This window comes from Haemaphysalis longicornis, unplaced genomic scaffold (genome assembly GCF_048455015.1).
Source record: "Haemaphysalis longicornis isolate Haplotype H1 unplaced genomic scaffold, Haemaphysalis longicornis Haplotype H1 scaffold_3, whole genome shotgun sequence".
Taxonomy (NCBI): Eukaryota; Metazoa; Arthropoda; class Arachnida; order Ixodida; family Ixodidae; genus Haemaphysalis; species Haemaphysalis longicornis.
Genome location: NW_027526335.1, coordinates 132,548,614 through 132,576,019, shown reverse-complemented (window position 1 = coordinate 132,576,019; position 27,406 = coordinate 132,548,614). Strand labels below are relative to the sequence as shown.

Sequence of the window (27,406 nt, the reverse complement as noted above, 5' to 3'; positions counted from 1 at the left end):
TAAACACAAGGTTGTGTAAACACAACCTTGTCTTGCTAGGAATGCAGTCCCTACAGCATAACTTTTCATGCTGAAAGCTTTTAATTTAACGCTTCCAGCGCCTCTTATGCCCGATCTCTCTCTTACATGAAAACTTAGGACAAACCAGCATTCGTCCTTTCCCACTGTGATGCAGCTCCACACTGGCCCCTCCTTTGCCTCTGCCCCCATCTCCATACCTGACTTTGTTTTTGTTTTTGTGCATCTTTTTTTTTCTTTTGTTGGTGTCAGTCTTCATTTCAGGCCATTTTTTTTTAACTCGGTGAGCATTGCATTTTTCCATATACCACTGCTTATTTTTCTCCACTCCAATACCTCCTCAATAGAACGATAAACATCCGAGAACATCAAAAATGAAAGGGAGAAAGAAGGGAATGATGAATTAAAGGGACACAAACGCGGGTTTGTTGAACTCATCCATGGCTCCAGTGCACAGTTTAACCCATGAAGTTCATTATTTCGCTATGTGACGGAAGTCTACAGCCTCAGTTTATGTGTAGCTCATGGTTGCCACACCAAGTTGTTCACTGCTCCCGCACCAACTACCATAATAATGCCACACTGCTTTGCGGCCAATCTTCATGCTAGCTCAACCATCAATATCATTACGTCCAACAATTTCATGGTTATATACTTGTACAGACTAAACATGCCAGCGATCCGTAAAATTGGGCATCCTAGCTAATATTAGCACATTTGTGAGGAGGATGGTGCAAAAGAAATGGACCCTTTGAACACACTCCTTTCATTTAAAAATGCATGCAAATTGTCTGGAAAAACGCAGAACATGGCCTGCTCAATCCAGACTTTAATCACACACGTATTTAGATGATGTTTACAACTTCCATCGGTGTACATTCGACATAAATGAAACGAGAAAAAGTACAGCTTTTATTTACGCTATGAAGCTCTCAATTCAAATAGAAGTACATCTAGCAACAACTCTTCAGGCATGAGAAGAAAAAAAAGCTGAAGTTCAGCTTTGCAGCCAAGCTCGATTAAAAAAAAAACGTTCAGTAAGATCAGAAGTCCTTAATTAGATTTTTGGGGGACAGGAGGACTGCAGTCTGTTTATTTTGTATAATTACGTCCCTAGCTAGTAAACGCCGCTTTGATTTGAGTAAACACAGACGACAAAGAAAGCAAAAACGCCTGTGCGTATGACATTTCGGCATACGCGAAAGGTCACCAGCTAGCATACATTAATTCTCAGTAGCTTCTAAGTGTAAGACTCGAACCTTGAAGCAGAAAACAGGAAATTGTGCTTCATTAAGTCAGCAAACCCAAAACGAACTTCTGAAACTGAAGTAACGCAGCCAAACTGATGAAACGCGCGATTTTGCTCTTTATATGGCCTCTGTTTGGGTTCCTCAGTCAGTCATAACTTACTTCCGCTGATCTCTTTAGGTGATGCCTCCCAACATGATTTTGCTGTGCACGCTACGTCTGCACCTGCACTAACAGGGGTGGAAGCAGGCTTGACCCTTTCGGAGCAGCTCAGTAAGCAGGAATAAAGCTGTTTTGGAGCAGCTCTGGAGCACTAAAAGGGGAGATCTGGAGCAGCTTTGGAGGACCAAAAGATTGAGTTTTGGAGCAGTGAAAGTATGTTTGGGAGCAGTTTTCCAGAGTCAAGACAGCATTTATTCAGAATTTTTCATTTCTAGTAAACACAAAACAAAAATCTACTCAATATTCGATCAATACCGAGCCGACCACTTTTTCAACAAGTTAGAAAAGTATATGTTCCCATACGTTCCCACAACAGCTGACAGAGCAACAACTCGGAGAAAACTAGAGATAAGCAATGCTTTGAATAGCTATTTAAATAGACTTCAGACATACGAAAAATAAATGTTCAGCGAACCATGCATTGGCTTAATTTATGTGAAGTACATGTTCCATTCTTTCTTTTTTTTCTTATACCGCACGGATTATCGCATTTGAAAGGGAGAATGTTTCGCCCCAACGCCACAACCCTAAAATAGTTTTCTTTTATCTACAATGTTCTCGATGTAATTCGACGGTTCAAGAAACACCAGTGCCGAAAGATAAATTCCCGCAGAGCAGACGCTGCGGCATTCCTTTCACCGACACTCGCCTGCGCGCGTCACTTTGTTGACTGTTGCTTCGCCGCCTGTGTATTCAAGTTGTTAGGGGAGCACAAATTTGCTCCAATAAACTTGGTTTTCCCTCAAGCCAACTGCGTCATCTTTGGCTTCGTGACAATATTACACCACCGTAACAGTCACGAGAAACAAACCACAAAAGACCAGAGATAGGCAAAATGGTCCATTTTGCACCTAAGATGTTAAAACTTTTAACTTCATTCTACTCCAATTTTAATAAACAAAAAGAAACTAAGGGAGAAATTGAGAGAAGAAGAAACCGAGAATAAATAAGGGATAATTTGATGCACTGCATAACTAAACCCGACTAGACTCCAGAGAAATTAAAAATAGACATTGATGTTCACAAAACACAAGAGAAAAAATACCCGAGCATATTACCCTGGTTTTACTGACCAAGTAATGTAATGCATGCTTTTATCTAATGCAAAAATATACCATGCAACTGCGTCGGATGTACTTAAATAACATCCGTACCAGTGTTTATCAACTTTTTAGTGTAAGCAGTAGGCGGGGGGCGGGTCCCCTTCCCCGCTCCCTCGCACCAAAAAAGGAGTGCTGTACAGCAAGACACGCCTACCCAGTACTTGCCGATAGCTGCTAGCTTAACCGAATATACACCCTCGCTTGTGCCAGGGCGGCGCCTGTTATCTCAATCGCACGGCAGCATCTAACCTTCGGACTGGCCAGCCAGTATGCTCGCGGAAAGATAAAATGCCAAGGGTCCGTTGAACATCATAACTATTTTTTGTTTTTGACAATAAACGGCAATACTGGAACGACTTCTGGTGATGATGCATGCTTGGCGCAGCGTACTGCGCTGTGAAGCTGCATTTAGGGGCAAAAGTTTGTGCATTCGCACCCCAAGTTGACTCCCAGGTCCAGTGAAACCGCACCACCACGGGGGAGACCACGAAATTTTGGCGAGTGACCCAGAGTGGTAGTTCTTCAGGGAGTTCGTTGGAGTGCGCCACATCTTGCATGACAGCTCAGTGAAAAATGAGTCCCTGCCGTTCCCTGCACAATGTGACCGGCACTGAACACCATCTCGCGGTTACCTCACATTTCGCGGCACCACTTGGGAGCAGTTTCGACGCAACACTGTTATTCGGAGCAGGATGGGCATTGAAAAGTGGATTGGCGCAGCGTGGCGCAAATGACGCAGCACTTGCCCCACCCTGCACTAATGACTGTGGCCCGCGCAAAAACCTCATCTAGACCACCACCAATTCCGCGTATTAATCTGCCCCCCCCCTTCCCCCTTACAAGGTGATCATCACATTCTCACCACCAATGCTCGCTTGCTGGATTATCTCCTTCCAGCTATCCTGCCCTTTCCACTGAATTTACTAAATGCCACAGCACAGTGGAGTTGTATGGACCACAATTCACCACAATGGAGTTGCAATTTTAAAGCGAAGCTTTCAGCCTCTCACTGTTGAAGAAAAATTAAACCGCTTCCTGAAGTCAGAAGGGAAGCTGGGTCCCTCGCGTTGTGAAGCCGACGCCTATCCGAGTGCACCTTTCTGACACGGCCCAAGCAGTCCGGATTTGGAGTGGAGTGCATGGACGCGCAAAATTAGACAGAAAAATCATGCACCACTCCCTCTCACAACTACGATGGTTGAACGTTACGGAAAGCCATGGATTTGAGGGCACCAGTAAAGCCCTAGAGAGCCCAGTCACAATGCAGTAAACAGTCCCGATAAGAAACAGGTGCTCGCTTCCCTTGATTATGGAAATCTTCACGTTTCCACACCTTTGTCGCTTCTACGGAGGGGCAGTTTATTTATTGCCTCTCATTTTTCCAACGATCTACATTGGATCGGTCGCCTTGACGATCTGATGTTGAAATCAAGAATGAAACTGCACAGCTGAAAATTGCAGCTTTCAGTCAGCAATCACTCTTAACCCCATGTATTTGTACGAAAAATCAAGATGCAGCGGGAAACAAATTAATGGATCAAGTTGCTGCAGCATGAGTTCGCAGCATCCGTTATTTGGAAGAAACTAAAAGGCTCCAGACTGCCACCAAAAGGTAAAGCAGTACACATGATGAATTCTGCAATTCGACCAGAAATAATGAAAAATATACTTTAAATTTCCTCCGTAACCCACACCTCCTCCCATACTGGCCATTGTCGCAATCCTAGAATGGGAAGGGGCAACTACACAAAACGAGGTGTCAACGTGCACAAAAGAGTACACTCTGTTACTCGTTCCCACTGTGCAATAAAGCCACCAGGTTTAGCCGTTCATGTCTGCTGTGGCTTTACCTTGTCATTCAGAGCTATCCTCAGGCCACTGGGTTAAAGCTACTTGGAGGTCTGAAGGCCTCGTCAAAACTTTATCAGGCAGCCCACCTATCACCACTCGCAGTAATACAGCACAATCACTTAGAAATGCTACATATGAATCTAAAGCACCGCGTTCATTTCTCAAGTGGCACGATTTTATTGAGCGTGCGAAGAGAACGGGCCCCAGTTTAAACGTGACCCTCATTTTATCTCTCAGTGTTCGCCGCATTGCAAAAAAAAAAAAAAAAAAAAACTGTGGAACTGCTCGCAAGCTGCGGCCTCTGGTAGCATAGTGTGCTTCACAAACCACACACTGTATTCTGCCAAATAAAATAAGGCAGTGCAGTGCATAGAGTTGGAGTTGTAGACGCCACGGTTTTACAACTAATTAACTTATACTACAGTCCAAACACAAGTCCAGAGAAGTGGCCGGAGGCCCAATAATGAAACTAATGGACCCCAGACAGCAATATCGCGCAAACAAATGCTTCTCTTTTCAGCGAGTCTACTTCCAAGATGAGAATCCTCCCTCCCCTCCCCTCAGTCTCCCCTAATTAGTACTACCCCCCCCCCCCCCCCCCCCCTTCCGCTGCTGTTCCGGGCATAGAGCACGGCGGACGTGAAAGACTGCAGACCAGCCGCATCGGGAGTCACGTCCATGACCACGAGCGGAGGAAAATGTGCGGCGGCGCAGCCGTCGCGTGCACGATTGTTTCCGGGTCACTCGTGCGCGTCCAGCCCCGCGCGCTGCAACCAGCGCTCGCCGATAGCAGCCAGACGGGGCAAGGTTGCGGTGACCGGCCGCTGAGGCCCCAGCCGCTACCGCCCCGGGCGACCCAAACGGCACTTCTGGACACCTCGGCTGGTGCACACATCACAGTGGGAACGTGTTACTTTAAAAGCTGCCGCAGTGCGTCGGACGGGCGGCCTTCCGCGAGTGCGACCGCGCCAGTGAGCACGGGTGGCGCCGGTAGCAGACGACACGCAAACGGCCCGCTAGGTTGGCGTCGCGTGACCAAGAGGGCACGGACACACAAAGGCGCAGCTTGACAGTTGACAAAGCGCGCGCTCAACGCCTCGGCACGCCATGGCCGCTACTCGAAGGAACACGAACACTGGGCGCCTCAAACCCGTTACTTAAACGGATCAACAACGAGACACGCCGCAGAAACCAGTGCAGCAGACGACGAATCAAGAACGAGGCAGCAGCGGCATGCAGCAGGCGATCAGACAAGGAAGACGGGAAGGAAAGAGGCGACGGCAAAGGGATTACAGTGCACCGGGCAGCACCGCAGATAGACTGGATTCAGACAGACGCTTCCTACGAGCAGAACACGGTTGAAGGATAGCCGCGATCAGCAGACGGTGGCCGAAAGCAAAACCGAAAATATAATAGGCGAGATGCTATCAGTGGCGGATGATGGACTGCGGTGAGTGCACGCACTCCGTCCAATCCGCCGTCTTCCCGGCGCACTGCTCGCGAGAAACTCATCACCCGGTGAACTCATGCCTATTCAACAGCAGCCCACGCCTCGGCACACACTGGTTCTGGCGTTTAAGCTGCGGAACGGGTCCAGGGCGCCCGCATAAATTATTCCTTCCAGACTCGGGAGGCTCGCACACTATTCCGGCAACGTCAGCGTGCGTAACTCGGGCAACGGAAGAATAACGAAAAGCGGCTTATGCATAGGGTATGCGATAGACACGGCACGGGTGCAAAAAAAAAAAACGCGAGCAAGAAGCGCGGTAATATGCAGCGTGTGTAGACGAGGTGAGAAGTAACGAGCGGCCACGTTTCCTGCTAAGCTCGAAAGCATGCAGCGGAATGAAGGAAAAAGGCACCAGGCCGCGTCGGGCCAGGCACTATATTGAGTTCGCGCAAAGACGGGTTGGCGTCGCTGGCGGTTCGCTCGCTGGGGTTATAGGTCACAAACTACAAATATTAAAATAGGCAGCAATGTACCCTTACTTCCGCCCACTGATTTCGGAGAGAGAGAGAGAGAGAGAGAGAGAGAGAGCACGAAGACAAAATACATGCGCTTGAAAAGCTTTGGTAACTCACACAAGTCTACTTCAGCGCCGAAAAGCATTTTTTTTTTTAACCGAGAAAGGTTAAAAAAATCCAAATTTCGCGCCACACGACGTCTAGCAGTGCTGCAGCAGAAAAGGACATAGGAACGGGTTATGAATGGGCCTCCTCGATTTACTAGTCCTGGATAGTCCGCGGGCAGTCCGGGGACTGTTTCCCTCATTAGTAGGTTATTTTTCCGAAGTTTGCGATAAAATTTGTATCCCTGTTGGTGAGGACTACGCAGTCTTTTCGATGAAGCCAATTTGTATTTCGTCTTTACGAGCCCCGTTATGGTAAAGAACTCTTCGATGGCAAGCCATCGTCGACGATTTCAGGCAGCACATTCCAGGGGCGCAGGGGAGCGCGAAAAATGTGGATCAGAGCAGCAGCGGGAGTGTGGAGGAGATATACCTACACCCTCCCACTTGTGACCGTCGTAAAACTACGAAAATGGAACTGCAAGAACGGGACAACACGAAAATTGGCGGTTGGCATCTTTTCCCCGGGGCAAGAAAAGCGAAAATGAAGTTTCCGCGCGAGCGAGCAAGCAGGAAAGCAAGCCAAAGTTATCTCGTTCTGAATCTTTCTTGGGCCGCCTAAACGCGCGAAAATTTCGGTCTGCAGTCACTCGATTCAACTACTCGGCCCTCGGCCTAAAAAATGGGCCCCGTGTCTGTTTCACTCGCCGCAATTGAACTGCTGTCGTGGCCAATACACGTCCACATTATTCAGCGCAATGGGGAGGGCCTCGGGAATGTTTGAGGTGAAATATAAATGAATGCCCGAGGGTACCAGCGTTCTTTTAATTAAGGGTATACACGTTCGAGTGGTTTTGCCGACAGCAAGTAAAAAGAAGAAAAAAGACGCATTAAAAGCGGTGTTGAACGGAGGCGAGGTAAAACCGCGCGAGCAGTGCGAACGCGGGAAAATTGAATGATATTAAACAAACCTCCACTGAATTAGTGGGAAGAGCAAGAGGGGGAGAGAAAAGAGAGGGAGTTTCACGGCAGAGGCGTCAGAAGATAATCGTTTTCGGCATTTGCAGCGATGCAAGCAGGTACGTGGCCAATTTTTAAATGCGAAAGCCTTGAACAGCCACTTGAGTGAAAGGCTGGCGCCGGCGTCTGTAACAGCGAAACGGCTCCTTGGGAAACGTTCCATAGCGCGGGCTCAGGCTCGGCGATAGCGAGAGGTGGCCGTCCACGCTAGCAAACCACAGATGAAGTAAGGGAGCGGAAGAAGGCAGCCAAACTACCGAGCAGATAAGCAGAGAGAGAGAGAGTATAAATAAACATTTACGGTACTTGGCGAAGAGCAAGCGCCGACGTTGAGGCGCTCGCCTGGTGTGGGGCGCCCTAGTCGACGAAGCAACGAAATTCAGCATGCCCGTCAACTCTCCCATCACACTGCCGTACGAGCGGGCAGCGGCGCAACTCGTAGGAGGCAGATGGAAACCATTCGAAAGAGCGCCGGCAGGATTTAGCACCCGCCTGCCGACGCCCATGGTTAAAGGCACATCGCAAAGCAAAGCGCTTGGAGCGGCGAGATTACAAAGCCCTCCGAGAACGCGAGGCGGAAACAAGGAGTCTCAGGCGGTGTTCAGCTGGACATTCAGAAGTCATGGGAAGTGATTAAGTGTCCTAGGACTTCCTCCCGCTACTTGTACGTCTACGCTACCAAATCATGCATCTCAGTTCCGACCCGTCATAAAAATCCTCCCCAAGGCCCCAAGGGGCGGAATGCCCTGATTCTCGTGAGCGTACACTGCTGCAGGCACTTTTATTTCCCCTTTTAGCACTACGCCCTTCCGTAGTCCATGGACATGCTAGACAACGCCGTGTTTAGTGACAACCCTCGCCGACCAAAGTGTAGCCCGCTGAGACCAGGGGGGAAAAAAGCACGTTTACGACAGAATGGACCCAGATTCGCCGCATCATCTGCCCGTTGTTGCGGGGGCCCTCAAATTCGACGCTGCCCACACGGTCCCGCAAGGCGCAGTTCTTTACAACGGTCAGTATTCCCGGAGTTCACCGCACACAAAGAGACCACCGGTTTCCTTTCCTCTCTCCCGTGCCGTTTGTAAAGTTGCGGAAACGTCACAAACGACAGGGCCAGGGCCGACGGATGGCCTGACCTTGCGCACACGTCTTCGCTCAACTACGGGTTCGCACCTTACGATTCCCGGATACTTCACCAAAGCTCCGTGCTACGAAGTTCTAAAATTGCCGGCGCTGCTGACCCCAGCAGCCCACACAAATCTGCCTCGCAATAAGGGATGTGATGAGGCGCACTTCAAAGAAGCAACCGACCGACGTCGATGAACAGCGTTCGCCTCTTTAAATCGATGCGATAAAATTTTAGGCGTACATCACGATGCGGGCCCGGGCAGCTCGTACATGGGCGCGTGATAACGACGTACTCGTGAATCGACGTGCGTAGGAGTACGCGCTGCCGCGCACTACGCCAGCGAGGACGAGCGACCCCATGTCCATCGCCGCGACGGCGTCTGAACGAAGAAAGGCAAAACCGGGACTTGTTTTTTACTTTACAACCTGGGAAGACGCGCGTAACGAACACACCGAACCCCGTTCTCGCTACCAAACCTCGGAAGTTAACCACGCGTCCGCTCGGACGCGCGCTAACTGGTTGCAGCGCGTTGGTGCAGTGCGCGGATATCTGGTTAGCACTGAGTTCGGCGCGACAGGCGCGCACCAATGCATTCGCCGCACGACTCAGTAAGCCCATTTACACGTTCTTACGCACAGTATACGCCGATTCGCGAGTACTACGAGGTTGGGCCTCAACGAGCAGCTGCCTTTTCCATGCCCATGTGGGTAATCCACTTGTGCCCGACGTTCGGCTGTGGGTGCTCTTCACCGTCCCAAAGGAGATGAGATCGAGCAAACAAAAACCAGCAAAATGTGAAGCCGAAAAGGAGGCGTCACATCCAAGTGATCGGGGGGAGGGGGGCACAGACTGTCAATGAGCAGGCTCGCGTGACGAACGCGAGGTGGTCATTTTAGCAACGCCCGCGGGAGCTCGCTGCCTCTCCGGGCTCGCACTCCGGATCCTGGCTTCTCTCTCTCTCTCTCTCTCTCTCTGGAAGGCACACACGTCCGTCACTCACTCAGGCTCGTGCAGGACGAAGACGCGGAACTGGACGATGCGGAGGAGCGGAAGAAGGCGTCCGACAGAAGTCGCCACAGTTCCTCCTGCCTCAGGCGGCGCCGGTCGCCGCGTCTCTTGCGCCTCCCGGGGCGACGACGTTCCGCGCGGCCGCGCTTCGCGTCCGCGTCGTCGTCGTCGCCGTCCTCGTCGCCCTCGGCAGAGGCGACGCCGTGCATGCCGCCTTCCTTCCCGGCCGACGCGCACACGACGCGCGAGGCGGCAGGTGCTCGGGGCGTGCTCCGAGAAGGCCCCCTTCACTGCGGACCGCCGCTGCTCGAGTAGGCCCGCCCGGCCGACCCTGGCGTCCTCGGAGGAGCGCGTGTTGTTGCGAAACGTCGCATATGAGCAGCCGCCGCTGCCACCGCCTCGTGCACGCGCTCATAAGCACGCACGCGCTCGGCCTGCCTCGACGCGCGCTCACGCCTCGGCCCTCCTTCCTGCACACCCGAGCTTCGTAACACCAGCGATCGGCAACCAATTACCGGGGCGCCTTCTGAAATCCCCGCGAGAAAGGCGGAATGCACACACACACAAGTGCGCGTCGTCTGCGGTAGAAAGGGGAGAAAAGAAGCATTGGCTTAGCTTGCACTAGTGGTGCAGGGCTGGAGGAACAGCAGAGCTGGCGGCCCTTCACCCTTCGTCGGAGACCCGGCTGTTGCCCATCACACGGATTTCCGAACATGTCGCCGAAAGTTCTCCCTCACTGGCAGGTCCGGATCGTTTTGTCCGGAGGCTTTCATATTTCTCCCCAAAGTGGACCGCGCTAGCACGCGCTAGAACTCGCGGCAACCAGCTTCGGCTTCGCAAACTCAGCGTCTGTAGCGCGAACTCGGCGTCTGTGCTCCCCACTTCAGGCGCGAACGCACGTGAACTGGCGGGTAGAAGAGCACGCGAGAGATCACGCCAGGAACGCTGGGCTTAAGGCCCGTTCACACTTGCGACGAAGCGACGCGACAAAGCGACGAAGGCGAAAGCGATCGCCACCCTTGCTGTTCACACTTGCACGCGACATCGAGCGACGGGCGACGACTATTTTTTGCTTTTCTTGTTATTGTCTCGCGCTCGGAGTGAGACTTCACGGGAGCTTCGCCGCTTGTGGAGACACAGCATCCGGGTGCTTTGGCAGGATATGACGTCAGGAAGTCTCGCCTCCTACTTCCGCTTCAAAAGCGACGGCGCGACGGAGGCGACAAAATTTGGTCGAGACCGATCGCTTTCGTCGCGCGACGAAAGCGATGAAAAGCGGCGAAAGCGACAGAAATTTCCGTCGCTTTCATCGCTTTCGCTCGCTTTCGTCGCTAGTGTGAACGGGCCTTTAGTGTTCTCGAAGGTCGAGCTGGCCGACGCCGGGCGCTCCTCACGAGGCGCACGCTCGCACGCGCTCGGTCTTTGGTAACGCTAACGCTATACGGCGGAACTAAAAGCATAAACAGCGACGAGACAGGGACACCCATGGAGACACCTACTTCAACCATGATTTCCCGAGTGAAACTGCTCCACCGTGACCACAAGGCGCGCATCTGAGCGGAAACAAAGGAGCGGACAGCCCAGCAGACGCTGTGCCAAACTAACACACACGGTCCCCGACGACCAGTGGACGCCTGCGGGTTCCGCTAAACCAATTCTAGCAGGACTTCGGTGTCTTGCAGCTTTGTTTTCTTTTTCTCTTCCAACTCCATAAAAGCCAGTTCACTGCCCACCGGGGACACGAGGACTCGTCCCGCAACACAGCGCTGACAACTGCTCGCCGCTGTCTGTGCCCCCAAGGGAGAGCTCGCCGCGCGCGCTTCCTACTCTGTTTGGAAAACACTCTAACCGACCAGTGTTTTTCGCCCAAAGTAATCACTATACACGCCAACACCAACTAGTAAAAAAAAAAAAGACACCTCGCGTGGTTCCGGGGAAAGCGGGCGGCTGCGGTATACGCTGGAAGAGTTTCTGCGAAAACGTTTCCATGCAAGCTAATTAGCCGAACATTATACTGAACACGCGAGCCGACTGCGCCAGTGCACTAGTCGGGAAAAAATAAATAAGTGTGTCGAAGTTTTACAACCCGGGTCTCAAACCCCGGGGAAGACGCAGCTTGCAATGGTAAAAATCCCACCCACCAGCAAGCGCTGTAACTTGGACGGGAAAAGGGAAAGGCGGCAGGTCTCCTACGGTCTCCCAGCTACTCGCCCAGGTACGCGGCGGATCGTCCTCCGCTCGTCGACAGTCTCCAAGTAACCTTAGCGTCCCTTGGCCGGTTTCAAACCGTACACCTCTCGATCATCAGGCGACAACGCTAAGAGTTGGAGCTGACGGCTGCGCGTCGTTGTGCACGCTGGGGGATGAGCGCGTCATTTGAAATATCTAAGCTATCGTGATTGGTCTGTGCTATGCTAAACCTAAAACACGCATATATTCGTTGCGCTGAACGATCCAAAGGTGCGTTTAATCGCTGTTTAAAAGGGGGGCAACTGCGCGCAGTGCAGTACACGTGACTGGTATACAGTTGAGGCGCTGGTGTTTGGTATATAATGCGCTGGCGTTACCGTACTAGTGCTGGCGATACCGTACGCTAGTGCTTCATTTGAAACGAGACAAATAAACGATCACTCACGACGAACAGTATAGGCTCGCATACGAAAGGAGGTCGGAGGCGTGCGGGAGAACCGGGATGAAAAATCGCTTGCCCACGAGCAATGATTCAAGAAGGAACAAACGGCTCTCTCTGGGCCGCGGTAATCTCTAATCCAGCTGAATTCGCGTACTCCGCAGACGCTGCGTCGGGGCTCCGCTGCGCATGTGCAGGCGACCGCTAAACACGCGGAGAACTGGGGCGGCGATTCTAACTCGATTCTAGACCGCAAGCGTTGAGAACGCGTGCGCGCGATACTTGGCGGCGTTGTACACTAAACTGGAGCACGCAGTTTAGGGCAGTTACGGTGTGCACTGATTCATTACTAAACCACGCGAAAAGTAACGGCGTGACAAGAGGCAGCAAGACTATCGCCCAGAGTCATCCTGTTATTTTTAAAGCGAAGCTTTGTACGCCTCAACGATGGCGTCTGGCGCTCCGCAAAACGCACTACAGGAAAGCCAACTTTACACGAGCGCCTCCTTAAGAAAAAAAAAATCGCTTCCAGCGGTCGGAATCGAACCTGGGTCCTTCGCGTTATGAAGCCGGCGTCCATCCGATTGAGCCATTCTTTTTTTTTTCTTTCTTCCCGGCTTGGTACAGTGAACAAAAAACAAAACAATGACACATGCCCACACGTTCGACACGGAGTGCAATTTTAAAGCGAAGCTTTCTTGGTGTGACGTTCGCAAACAAGCTGTGTCGCGTCACGATGGCAGAACCCCTAACCTCTAAAGGTCGTCGATGCCAGTGGGAACGCGTAAATGATGAAAACTTCTCGATTCAACAAAGTCAACAATAAGGGTCTTCATTCAACTAAACGATTAAGTACTACCCTGAGCGCTCACTCCACTAAATTCATTCCTGCTTTGACTGACACTTCGCCATTTGAGTTTCGCACGAAAGAAGCTGGTTTCACCCATCGTCATCATGAGACGGAGGGGTGGGCAATTTATTTCGCGCTGCCCTCCAAAAAAGAGACAAAACAACAACGCCCGCTTTCGTTTCTGGCGAATGTTTTCGTTTTAGCGGGCAAGGGGTGAAAGGGGGAGGATATAGACATAGTCTATATATAGTCTGGGATATAGACATCCGCGGCGGAGTCGATCAGAGTAGGCTGAAAGGAAGCGTGACACTACGCAGGAGAAACAGGCCGCGCGGGGAGATGTGATTAGGCGCCACGCATGCGCAAGGCAGGGGCCGCGGTAAACACGCACCATCGAAATTGACCTTGCGTAGCTGATCGCAGTTGATCGCATGCTGGTCGAGTGGTGCATACGAAAGTGAGTGAGACGTCCCGCAGCACTATGGGAGAAAGGTGGAGGAGACGGTGCAGTTCGACCTTCCTCGGAAGAGAGCTGCTATTTGTTATCATCAGCTTTTTTTCCCCCACTCTCGTTTCTTTTTTTCTCTTCCGAGTGAACTCCCACGGGGAATAAATAGCGGGCAGCTTCCAACGGGAGCGCGCCGTCCCTCCGCGGCTGGGAGCCAATCAATCGAGCCACGCCTCAAGCCTTGTTCCCGGTCCCGACGAGAGAATTCGCTCGCCCAAACACCTTTTACATGCGCCGCAGAACATTCCCGGGGACGACAGGGCCGTCTCCGGCCTGCGAGCTACAACCACGTCTGCCAGCGCCATCGAGCGGCTCGAAGAAATGAGGAACAAAAAGTTGACAGGCGGCCCTTTGGCATTTCTCGAGCATACGATAGTCAGCGACACTACACACCTGCGTCGTACAGTGGCGTAGGTTGTCGAGGGAGTTAACGAGCAATCCTACCTCGCAGTACTGTACGTGCGATGCTTTGTGGGGACGAAGACGACGCAAGGGATGTCGCTGCTTCTTTTAGGCGCACCATTCCGCTTTCGTGGATGTACAAGCACCCCCCCCCCTTCCCCCCCTCAACTTCCTGTATGCATCCAACGCCACCTGCTGGTTCGCTCGGAACGCTCGTACTATTTTCTTGAACTTCTATAAAAACTCCTCCATTGTTTGCCTGGGGGTAGAATTGCGGGTGTTGGAGCGAACGGCCTGGGTTCGCGACCCAGTAGCGCCCATTTTTTGCCCTCAAAACCCGCGATTTTTTTTTACTGTAAAGTGCTCTCTCAGGTCAACTCTGCGCATTCTTTCGTAAATAAAGGTGGTTTGGTATCTTTTAGGTCGGTGTAGGAGCTGGGCGCGGCACATGAACACGATTATTTAACGTTCTGCATCTTACCGGAAGTGCCAGGCTTTTTGTACCTACCTCGGTACGGAATGTAGATTTGTGGAACGCCCGAGATGACGATGGCCATCATCATCATCATCATCATCACCTTTCCTCGAGCGAATTGTCGCTTCGTCTTACGCACCTTATCCCATTCAATGAAATACTCACCCACCCACCCGCACGAACAAAAACACTACTTGAATGATCATAGATTGGGGTCAAAATGCCGTCATAACTAAATCCGAAAGCGCAAGCTACGCACACAAGGGGCACGCTCGACGGACGCCTCCTGGCGGACCCCCCTGCAAGAACAATAATTACGTATTCGTTGACGTAACCCGCGGCCTTATCGATTCTGGCGAGAAAAACGGACAGGCGCATAATCCCGAAGCTGCGCTGGCGTCGGTATTGGTAGTCAACACCGCAGCGAGAGCTCCCCGGCAGGCAAACTTCGAGGTCAAATCGAAGTGAACGTTTCACGCGCAGCAGTGGAGGGTTGCAGATAAATCTATAGTTCATACCACAAGCTAGGTGCAGCACTGTGGAGGCTACATAGTTGTCACCAGTGCGCCCACTGAGGGCGCTCGACTCGCCGTGAAGGGGGTCCTGAAAGGACGTTTCCTTCTCCCCTCTCGGCAAGTGGAACGGCAAGGCCCCGGCGCCTTTTGTCGCTTCCTTGGGGGCGAGTTAGGCGCCCTCAGGGGCCGCACGGTTGACAACAATGTAGCTTCCACAGTGCTGCACCTAGCTTGTGGTATGAACTATAGACCCCCTTAGAGCTCACCCAGTGTATCGTACAACAAGTGGTCGTTTTTGGCCTCCATCTGGAAAACAGCCGTGCACACCCGTGCTGGTACTCAGCAGCAAAACGCCTTGGTCACTGGCAAGCCACTGCGCCAGTCTAGGCGGTATGTAATGTAAGACGGCTACCCACGGCATTTTACACCACCGACGCCGGGAGCCCCGCGAAAACGACGGCTAACGCCTCTAGTTTTGGCAGCTGTTTACAAACATTCGTTCTGCAACGAATACTTTGCACGGTATGCGCCGCTGCATGCACGGGCACGCCGGTGTGCGCACAGTGCTAAGTGAACGCTATAAATACGACCTCATCACCGCTTCGACGATGAATAATGTGATTACTAGCGAAATAAAGATAAAGAATCGATTTTGCGTTACGGCTTGGTAGTAACGCCATAATGCATCTATCCCGGTACATATATACTGCGTACATGAACGAAGGCCGTTACACTGGCGAAGGCGTCCCTGAACCGGGCTTCGTCGCCTCCGTTAGGTGGTGGTAGCGCGGTGGACGATCGCACTGGTTACGGGTTTCCTCCTCGCCGTGCCTGGCAGTTGGGTCCCGGTCAACACGGTAAGAACAGAACAGACGGAGCATATGCTAAAACTCTCTAATAGAGAGTTATAGCAGAGCGGAGAACCGGTCCCGGTACGGTGCCCGGTAGGCGACCGGCGCTACTGCGCGTGCGCAGTGTCGGAAAAACTGGTTGTGCGCATGCGCAGATGTACCGGGTGCCGTACCGGAACCGGTTCTCCGCTCTGCTATAACTCTCTCATGACTCTAACTGAGCAGTAGCGGGATGCGATGCTGTCAATCGAACCAATAATGCGCTCGGTGGAATCGCGTCGTACGCTGACCCACAGGCGGACAACACCGACCAAAACGGGGAGGGCGACCAGGCAACCACTGCGACGTGCTGCACGTGCAATACCTCTCCTACGTTAAGGCCCCTACTGTGGGACTGCCCCGGCCTTTCACCGCTGAGGAACAGGCACAGGGGAGCCGGCGTTACCTCATTGGAGGAATGGACAACCCCACCCCCTCACTTTGACGCAGCGAGAATGATCCTTTCCTTGCAGGAGTTCGTGCGAGAGGCAGACAAGACCGGACGACTCTGACGGCCATCCCACTCCCTTTCCACTCCTTCCCTCTTCCCCAACTAGCCTACCAAGTTCCCCGAGTCGTTTAGTTTCATTCATTCATAACCCGAAGCGATAACGGTCAAACCAACGTTACTAGAATCTTTCCTAGTGCTTTGCACACGTACCGAACACAGTACAGGCACACATGACCACTCTTTCCCGGCGGTAGCGGCGCACGTTAAGTGAGAGAGGGGGGAGGGGAGATCTCGGCAAGGGCGTCCCGTTTCAAGTCTCTGCATTTCGTATTTTGTAACTGCCGCGGCTTGAGTCTCCGCCAGCAGGGCGTCCGTGCGGCGGACACACTCCGACCCGTCGTAGCGTGTTCGAGGAAGGCGGGCTTTCTCGCAAAGCAGAGAACTTCCCCGCACTACAACAACTTGTATCACGCGCGCACAGGATAGTGGCGCGCTGAAGCGTAACAGGGCCCAACTCAACACTGCATGGTTCGTGCGCTTCGGTCGCCCAGAGCCGGTAACTGGCGGCAATGTAACGGCAACTCCCGAATTCGTTCGGCGGAAAAACCGAAGACTCAGCGAACGGCCCGTTTCCACGGAGTCCGGGAATGTCGCAACGGCGAGCAGTACACCTTGTCTGCCTTTCGCCAGCAAATTTTCGCGATAACTACAACTGCCTATCCCGCTTGAATTCTGATCCAGCAAGTGCACGGCTCACCAAGAACATATTAGGAGCTGCATTATAGGACTTATTTTTAACATCTCTCTTTCTGGAGTCGTTCCAAGCGCCACGTTGCTTGGTGTTCGGCGAGAAAATCAGGGCTTATAGCGCACGGGACGCAAACAACCCAGTTCACTGTTATCTTCGACCCGTAATTAGCGCTTCTGGCTGAAGTTGGAGTAAGAGGAGAGGGGACGACGGAAGGTAGAGAAGTGCGTGCATAGGTGATGAAATGGGTATGCAATGACCCAGGACAGGAGTGGGGTGGAGAGGAGGACCGCTCCCGGTACGGTACACGGTAGTGCGCAGACGTGCCGAAACCGATAATGCGCTCACGCATACAGGTGCACTCCCAACACCGGGCTACCCACGCCGGTGACGGCGATTCAAACTTCCAAGCTTCGCGCCACAAATTCTCAATGTTCGCTGGGCGCCGAAAGTCGCTCGCAGCCTTTGCGCTGCCGTTCGACAGAGGAAGCCCAGTGCAAGAAGATGCGGGCATCTGGACGGGCGCTCAAAGGCGCACAGGAGGCCGTAAACGCGATTGGACCTGCGCGCGCCTGCAAGCAGTATATAAGGCCCGAATGGCGGCCGTAAGGAACTCCACGCAATCTGTGCGGGACGCCGCAGTACACGGCGCGCAAAAAAGAGCGCCGCCTTGATATCGCCCTCGCGTCTAGGAAACGCTCGTCCAGGAGGAGGGCCATATAATCGCCATAAACCGAAGTCGGCGCTCACGGGGACGCGGAAAGAACAAAGCGGGCAGGAGGTGTCAGCACCAAATTGCGGGAAGCTCGATTATAAGCGCATCGGCAGTCATATGGCCCCGCCGTAACAGCAAAACACGTTGTGTGCTGCGTTTCTGCGCAGGTAGCCGAACCCCCAGTGCTCCCAAAAACGCGCCCTCTACAGCAGTTTTGCCCGACAGCAACGCCCCACTCTCCCTTTCTCTCTCTCACACACACGCACACACACACACAGACGACAGACAGTCCACATCAAGCACACACAGCCACAGGCAGTTTGGCAACTGCGCTAACAGTCTCTGCATTACGACGATGCATGAAACTACAGCGAAGCTCTCTCTATATAGGTCTATAAAATGAAGTGCCCGACTGACTGACTGACTCATCACCGCCCAGCAAAAACTGCTACATCTAGAGACTTGAAATTTCGGGAGCACATTTGCGACATGGCGTAGAGGAGTACAATTTGGAAATTGTACTCCTAACCGAGGGAAAGGGGAAACTGTTTTTTTTTTTTAATTCGTGATTATCTCCTTTACCCGTTCACATTTTCAAGCGCTTTTTGCGGATATATGTAGCCTTTAAAAATATCTAAAAAGTAGTTTCCGGATTTCGCCCTAACCAACACTATCGAGGTGAGTCCGCGTTCCGGAAAAGAATCGGTGTTCCTAAAGATTCTCAAATAAATCTTTCACCGATTCATTTATCCAACTGATTTTTTGCTAGCTATACAAATGCAGAGAACCATTTTTAAGGATTTCGCCCTGCGACGCCGCTAAAGGGGCCAAATTGTTCTTTTACAAATGACACAGCTGACGAGCCAAAAAAACCTAACAGGTGATGTCCACGCCTAGCCAAACTGCTCTTTCAAACGGTTTCTGATTTCATGAGCACACTGCGATTACGGTGTTGGAGGTCAATATTGCTGAAAATTTTAAAAAATTCCACCATGGGGAGAGTAAAAAGCGGTAAAATAGTTTTTCATATATTAATTTTTTTTCGTACGCAATTTGAGATGTTGGACTGGTTTTTGTTGACATAGGTAACTTACTCAGGTATCTAAACACTGTTCTACAACATTTTTCTGACACCCATTTAATAGAGGCAAGCAGGATTTCGGGAAAACTGTTTTTACACATTCGGCAATAACCACACAGCCAGTTGATATATCCCATTCGTTTTTGCTTGCAAATGCTGCGCATCCAATAGCCCAAAAATCACTTTCAGGATTTTGTCCTAACATGCGGATCAAAAGGCAAGCGAGGTTTTCTTTTTTTTTTTTTTTTTACTTTACACCCTTCTGGACTTGGAATTCAGTTGAATTTTCCCGCGTTCGCATAATGCTCGCCATCTGATGGCACTTTCTGCAACCACGCGCCTCCGCTGGAGCCCTGTCATGTATCATAAGACGGACCGGTAAAAAGCGCAAAGGTTAGCGCTCGCCATCTGTTGGGACTTCCGGCAACCCCGCGCCTCCCGCAGGGAGGCCATGTTACTTATCATAACTTTACAGATGAGCAGCGTTCATATATAATCTGCTGAGATAGCACTTTCCATGAGTAAGAATACCCCTCACCCAGTCGGCCTCCATCGTGTGTTCCCAGCGCAATGTCGTGCCGAATTCAAGTTGTGTTTACAACCTGGCACTCTTCTTCATATCGTATTAAGAGTGCAAGCAAAACAACCTCCCACTTCCATCCACTCTTCCCACCCATCAGCTGTGGGAGAACCTGGTGACTAACCGCGATCTGGATGTCCAGACAGTTCTTCCTCCAGAGCGAAGGCTGCCCACTCATCCCATGGCTTTCTTAAATTGGGAACCACTCCCACTTCACCGGCTGAATAAAACATTTTTCACTCACTGACTCAGTCGCTCGAGCGCACCATCGTGGTGCAATTTGTCAATTTGTTTAGCGAGAGTTGCAGTAAAACGCGAGTGCCAGTCGTTTCACATTACCACGACGCGCCTGAGGTTGGAAGCCATGTATTGAGAACAGGCAGGAGCTCCTGAGTGTGTATACCACTTAACGATGAACTAGCGAAATACGACAACAAATAAATAAATGAACACGTGTTATACCCATTAGTGTCACTAATATAGTGGCCCACCCGGGCACCACCGGGTAATACCACTAGCAGTTCACTATACGGAAACGACGGCACATCTGCGGTTGATTCCGACATCTTCTGCCGCCAGTCGCTTTCACTGAAGGAAAAAAAAAAAAAAAAAAACGTCAAATCGTTTCAACAAAACGGCGCACTTCTGGCCCGAAGTCGACATCCGCCTGCGGCTCGGATTAAAGAAAAGCACAACGTGGCGGCGGCGGACCATTCATTACCACGGATAAAACGATGCAGGGGCGTGACACATTAGGCCTTTTTTTTTTTTTTGTCAAATCTGCGTTCGCTTCTCGTGGTTCCCTGGGCTCAGCTGCCGAGTCGATCAATACGGGGCGCCCTTATCAGCGCTGGGCAGGACGGAAGGAAATAAAGGCGCGAGAATGTGGGAATTATTGCGCGGGCCCACGGCCCGCGCGCGCCAGAAATAATCACCATCGCGAACGGGACGGCACGCGTCCTTGAAGGGCGTGCGCTAGAAATGGTCTCTCTGTAGTATCATTGGTATCATCGGAAGCGACCTTCCCCCAGCAGTCAGTACGGGCATTGGCTGAAATGGCTCGAACCCTATCACTGCGGGCGGATATATGGGACAGCGCTGCCGTCACCGTGACAGCAATGGGCCAACAACAAGACGTCCGACTCATTGTCGCCTTTTTCCACACCACAGTCCTGGGAAATACTATGATTTTTAAAATCACTCTGCTGACGGGAATATTATTAGCACCTGAGCGTATTTATCGCTCGGAACTTTTTTTTTTTTTTTAATCAGCAAAACTGTGACCCGACAAGACGAAGCCAAGGCCGACAGTCTGATCCATGTCGTCTTTAATTGCTGGGATACATTCACAAAAGCTTCAATCGCAGAAGGTCATTAATGTACCGCTCAAGCAGATGAAAAAAAAAACACTATAAATGCAAGCGCCCATGCGAGCATAACTTCGCGAACACCGAGAGCGGAAATTTGAGGGGACTTCTTCCTCGGGCGGCAGGTCAGAGGCTAACCACGATTTTTTGGTGTACTTCACAACCCGTTAGACAACCCCTCACACGCAATCCACAGTTTCCAGGCTCAAACGACGCAGAGAAATCCCCCCCCCCCCCCCCTTTATAATTGGCGCCCCATGATCCGTCAACTTTTTCTCACGGCTATGCACACGCGTTAGGACGCGCACTTCGGGCGGTGGGGGTCGCTGCTTGAATCCGAACTTCCGCGAGCGGACAGAAATTCCGCACGCACGGCGCAGAGAAGGGCGCGCCTGGTGATGTCATCACTAGAGACCGCACTTTAGGCAAATGCCTATTTTTGTCCCTCAGGCTCCTATCGCCCTACTTTCATATACAGTAAAAGCTCGTTAATTCGAACTCGAAGGGGACCATACAATTGTTCGAATTAAGCGGAGTTCGAATTAGCGGGCGGGCACTTGAATGAATAGACACCGTGCCACACTTTACGGCCAGAAGACAAAGAAGCCACCTCTGGACTCGTTATCGCTAATTAGACGCTACTACACGTTTGTGGCAGGTGATTTCGTAAATAATGTTTCGTAAAAAATAATGGCATGCGCCGGAGCCCTGGCGCCGGTAGTGCGGCGCCCTCTGTAGGAGCGGAATAAGCTGTTGCAGAAGCGTAGCGCGCTCGCCGCGCTGTTTTTCTGTTTCGTGGTTTGCATCTCTAGTAATTTGGTTTGGTTTAGATCTGAAACCCATTGTAGTCACTCTGGGCCGACTACTTCTGCGAGGAGCGATGGAAACCAGGGGGTGATAGTTCGAATTAACCATTCTGGATACCGACGCTTTCGAATTATCGGGAGTTTCCCCCCATTGAAATATACAGGGCTTTGCCGGAACCAGGGCGTGAGTTCGAATTAACCGAGTTAGAATTAACGAGCTTTTGCTGTATAAGTGGGAATTAGAAGCTAATAAGGGCTTTAATGGTGTTTTACAGTGCTTATAAATGTCTATTTTGGCATTTGTGCCTAAATGCCTATAATGTATGAACGCTATTCAGCCTCAAGTTTCGCCTTTGAGTGCAGTTTTAGATCGTTATTGATGTTACCGGTCAGTGCTGACTGTTCGGAACTCTGAGGGATTCTAAATCAACTCCCAGGAAAAACAAAACAAAACAAAAAACAGAACAACTAGCAGCAGTGGAATGGGAAGCCCATTCTCAGTGACAAGATGCCCAAATTTGAAACCAAAAATAAGGAGATGGTGGCAGTTTGCTATCGTTTCTACAATTCTCGCAGTAATTTTTAAACTAGGTTCCGCGCGCTCTCCAAACAGATCTCTTCAAACATGTACAGTCGCATCCCCGTTTCTAGAAGCATACTATTTTCAACGCAACGGCTGAACATCTAACACGCCTTTGTTAGCAGATCACTCCCATATCGGAGCGCAGTCAACGGCGAAACATCGCTGCGCAGCTGCATATCCCCACGCTTTAATAAAATTCACACCGCCGACGAGTTCTAAAACACGCTCTTCAAACAAATTCCCTTCGATGTACCGTACCCTTCGAAAAATGCGCTTCAAATGTGCGGAATTGTATTTGCCAATGTCGAAACATCTTGCCTGAACAATTAATTCGAATATCACTGTATACGAGAAAATTGCTTGAGTTGTATTTAACAGTCCTCACGTAAGAGCCTGTTAATTTCTTGATAAATCGTCGTCTCTGTTCCACTCGCTATTTGTGTTTGTTTTTGTTGTGTCGTAAATAAATTGACTCAGGCAGACATAGAGCGTACCTTTTCTAATCAGTATTCCCAGCTCTCAAGTATTCCATTTCACGCCTGTTTCCCTACATGCGGCGCTTTCGCAAGCGACAGTGGCCACTGAACATGAATGCGAGCAGCGCGCTCGCTGAATTAAGCCGAAGTATCACCATTATTTCCAGCAGTTTTATGGGACAACTGAACGGCCATGTTCACGTGTTTCCGCCTTTGCGCGATCATAAGTGCCATATTTGGTTTTCCTGTCGTAGATACAGGTCGCGCACGTCTTCGCTCGAAATTACTTGCATTTACGTAAAAAATTATGGCGCCTACATTACGACGTTGAAGGCCTAAAACGCTGTTTCGCCTGCCCATTTTTGGCGCCTAAAATGCACTTTTTTACTGCCTAAAAATCCGGCCTATAGTCATCACTAAAAGCATGCCGGCGCTCGTGTATATATAAGAGACGGCAGCGCATCTTCGTGCTGCTGTCCGGGAACACGTCTGCATTATGAGAGACGGCGTGCAAGAAAGAAACGGGGGAGGAGAAGAGGACCAGAAGGAGGGCGATTAACGTGTATCCCTAAAAGCAGCGAGGCGACGCCACGAATTAAAAAAAAAAAAAAAGCAGCCACGGCGACGGCTTCACCGCCACGGGTGGTTGGCCGGCCGGCTGGCTGGTCGCGGGCGCACAAAGGTCGAAGGTCACCGGACAGCAGGGAAGCCGGCACTTGTGAAAATGCGTCTCGCGTATCAGACGCTCACCTTACCTCATCACCTGAGTGCGCGCGAATGGCGCAGAGAGAAGAGCAGCAGCCCGGGTGCGCCAAAGAGCGCCACTATTACTGTGCCGTTGTTCGGCCGTGTCCCCGTGAATGTTGCATACAGCGCAGAATAAAGGATGGTAGGGACGCGGGCCTTGTCGTTGTCCCGCGCCCCTCCAAAAGAAGGCTGCACGACACGAAAATGGGCCGCCGCAGTCGAGGAGAAAGAAAATGGGGGGAAGCCGCGCAACAACGACGCTCCAAATCCGGACAAGGTAAGCTCTAGAGACTTTCCAATGTTCGGAAAGTAAGCAGCACAAACAAGGTGGGCGAAAAAGAAGAAACGCTTTCCCAAAGACGGATTGCACAAGAACCGCGCCGTTGCCTCGGGCGCTGAAAGCCGAGGCAGAAGGCTGCGCGGATGTGCTGCTACGCGGCGAAGCCGTCGGATACACAGGAACTAACTTTGCTGCCCGGCGGGACTGCATGCGCTCGGCAAATGTGCGCAGCAGTTTGTCATTACCAGAGCACGGAAATCAAACGTGACAAAAGAAATTCCGTTTTTTTTTTTTTTTCGACTTATCAAACAGCCAAAACGTACGTGCTCGCACTCAAGCGGGAAGGAAGTTTTCGCGAGGCCATCATCAACCCCATATCCACCCCCCTCCCCCCAATCATCGCGAAGCTGGTATTTCCCAGGGGTGCTGAGCGCACCACCGAGTGTCGTCAGGTGCTCGCACATGCCAGTACAGCGCCGGACTCGCTGCCTCAGTCGACAAGCAACGCATAGACAAGCCCCTTTGCAAGCACGAAAAAAAAAAAAACACGTGCACAACGTAGCTGAAGAAATAAATAAGGGGAGAAAAAAAAAACGTTCCTCCAAGTGAACCCGTACTTTGAGTGGGAGTACTTTCTCCCATTGTTTTACATTTATGCTGTTACTGTTTATCTAATCGTTTGTATAATTATCTATCGTATGTTTCGGGCCCATTTGAAGACAGCCCAATTAGGCGCCCCGCTGACGTCAATCTTGGCGCTGTGCCGACGTTTACCGCCGGGTTTCCCGCACCCGCGACGCGAACCTTCAAGGTTGGGTGGGGCATTACGCTCGCGCGCGAAATTGGGAGTGTTCTTTTTTAGACCTTTGCCCACCGTAAACGCACACGGACGTAAATCATGCTATTTTCTTCACTCGCCCCTGCGCCAAAGTGTCCGTCAACCCCTAAATTCTAGTTTCTACGCTTCTAGTGAGGCATTGCCTCCCGCGTTTTTCTTTGAAAGCAGCTGTCGCTACAGATTAAAAAAAGCCTGCAGGGTTCCTTAGAAGGCAAAATAAAATGCCTTTGGGGCTGTCTTCCGGGTGCGAACGAAGGATTAATAAAGGCTGGGAGCCAGCAGACGTGTTACCCACGCAAAATACGAATGTGTTCACACGTTGCAAAAAGAAAGAAAGAAAAATTGCGTCAGTCTAGGGGACAATGAGAAAGTAATTGAAAGTAAAATATTACTTTCAATTACTTTCAAGATATTACCCGTCGCGGTGGCACAGTGGCTAAGGCGTTGCGCTGCTGAGCACGAGGACGCGAGTTCGATTCCCGGCCGCGGCGGCTGCTTTCCTGATGGAGGCGAAAAGCAAGAACGCCCGTGTGTGCGAGATTCCGGCGCACGTTAAAGATCCCCAGGTGGTCAAAATTAATCCAGAGCCCTCCCCTACGGCGGGCTCATCGCCTGCGTTGCGTCGGACCGTTAAACTACACAGTCAAATCAAATCAATCAATCGAAAGTAAGATATTCAGAGTACTTACACGCGGAATTCCGAGTTGAGCTCGTTTCAAAAATATCTGCTTCGCGTCCATTTCAATCGTGACGCAGTTGCACTTGCAATGCTTCTGACCAATGACCAGCGCAGAAACGAACGCCCCTCCCGGCTTGTGCTGCGTCACATCCGGGTCGCGCGCTTTTAGCAAATCAGGGCCCGCTCGAAAATAGACACTTACAGACGGGACTGAAATGGACAAGGACTGAGAACTCCTGGGCTACATATAAAGCACGCCGTACTGGAGGAGCGCAGATTAATTCAGATCACGGGAGTACTTGGACCCTTTCCGATACGAGGGCGTTTTCGTTTTTCATATTTTACGGGAAAATGGCCACCGCGGCAGGATCGAGCCCGCGTCCTCAGCAGCAAAACGCCACTGAGCCCGCGCAGCGGGTAAAAAAAAAAAAAACGAAAGTAAAGGGTTTTTTAAAGTGTGCATAAGGCACGCGCAACACGCGGTGGACCCAGCCGGAGAGAGGGAGAGCAGGGGGACCAAGCGCGGAAGACGACGCAGGAGAGGACGCCGGCGGCCGTCACGGTCAGCTGAACGACGGAAGCCAGCGACCGCACGCGACCGCTACTGCGTGCGTGCGCCGCACCCAAAGCTAGCTGGCCGTACGGAATCCGGCGCGCCCATGCCGTGCTCCCCTCTGGAACAGAGGGAGAGGGCGAGAAAAACGGTGGGAAGGCGGAGGCCGCGGGAAATAAAGCACGTAGCGGGTCGCCGCTTCCGCTGCTGGTGCCCTGGGTCGTCCCATGCATGGACTGCCCGCTCCCAGCAGCACTGTAAAAAGAGACCCCTCGCCCGACAGGTCTCCTGCCTACGGAGGTCCTGTGGCGGAGTAGCGGGCGCGTGCCACGTACGGGACGAGATGGCGGACCGCCGGCCAAGAACCATCCGCCCCCTACCCCTCTCTCCCCTCGTCGTGGGATCGCAGTGGAGCGTGCACCCGCGCTGGGTCGGGGATAAGAGACCGGTACACCGAGTTAGATTAGGGCGGGATGAGCCGGTCGCGATCGCTTCCAACCCGTATAGTACACTCGACTGCACGAAGGCGGTGTGCTAACCACGCGTCGGAATCGAGAAAACTTCACGGTTGAGAGCTTGCGCGCACACTCCGCCTCGCACGCCCGTTCGATGTCCACGACTGACATCAAATGCACCCACTTCTCAAATCCGCACAAGAAAAGTTGCAAATAATGCATCGGGTCGCATTCGAGGGAGAAACCTAAAGTCGTTTTGTTCGCACGTAGGATCAACTTGAAGCCTCGGATGCCGCCATAAGAAGGTCATCTAAGGTGCCACGAAAAGGTAGTCAGCAAACAGCTTATTCAAGATTTTTTTTTTATTCACCGGAATACATGCAAAACCAATTGTGTTGCATCGACTACGAAAAAAAGTGCCCACCAGCCGCGACCTAGTGGCGAAGAATGGATGAATAACTTTAATACAGAGAGGAGGCTCGAAAGCCACGAGGGTGGGAGAGGGAAATGGGAAAGGCGTGACCATTCCGCTGTAATAAATGTAACAATGTTCATGTGAAAATGTCTTAGTGTCTCCCGAGGTACCATTGGCGCGACACCCCTTGGCGCTTGGCGTTTCCCTATGGGCAGGGGGTGTAGAGAGAGAGAGAGAGAGAGAGAGAGAGAGAGAGAGAGAGAGAGAGAGAGAGAGAGAGAGAGAGAGAGAGAGAGAGAGAGAGAGAGAGAGAGAGAGAGCTTTTCTTGGCACCGCGACCACCGCTTTTGCTCGCGCTGGGAGTCCGCCCGAGCGGCCCAGCCTCTTAGGACTCCGCCCAGTGGTCGGGGGAGGTAATGGTGGGGTGGGTGTCAGAGGGGCAGGCCTACATGTGGTGTTGCACTGTGGATTTAGCGCCACAATGTGGGCAGAGGGGCGAGGGGTCGGCGGATGGGTAAATGTGATGAAGGACGGCTCTGTTGGGGAGCGATTCAGTTTGGAGGACGCGCCACAGCCGTTCCTCCGAGGGGGCTTTACTGCAGGGCGTATTGGCGTAGTACAACGGCACCAGGGAGGACGCTAAAGCTTTGCATAAAAAGAAACTACGCTTGCAACAGTCACGAAGTGTGGCGAGG

At 51.7% G+C, this 27,406-nt stretch overlaps 1 protein-coding gene across 9 annotated transcripts in view; it reads right to left on the bottom strand.

The window, feature by feature from the left end:
* LOC144175102 (protein scribble homolog) overlaps positions 1-27,406 on the bottom strand; it is a 159,161-nt gene that overhangs the window by 86,853 nt on the left and 44,902 nt on the right. The window contains exon 1 of one of the 9 annotated variants that reach the window (XM_077704180.1): positions 9,661-9,951. The exons of the other annotated variants lie outside the window; for them this stretch is intronic. Within the exon in view, the coding sequence (XP_077560306.1) occupies positions 9,661-9,877 (217 nt within the window). The 5' untranslated portion in view covers positions 9,878-9,951. Of the gene's footprint in view, positions 1-9,660; positions 9,952-27,406 lie in introns of those variants that run through there. 9 annotated transcript variants of the gene reach the window in all.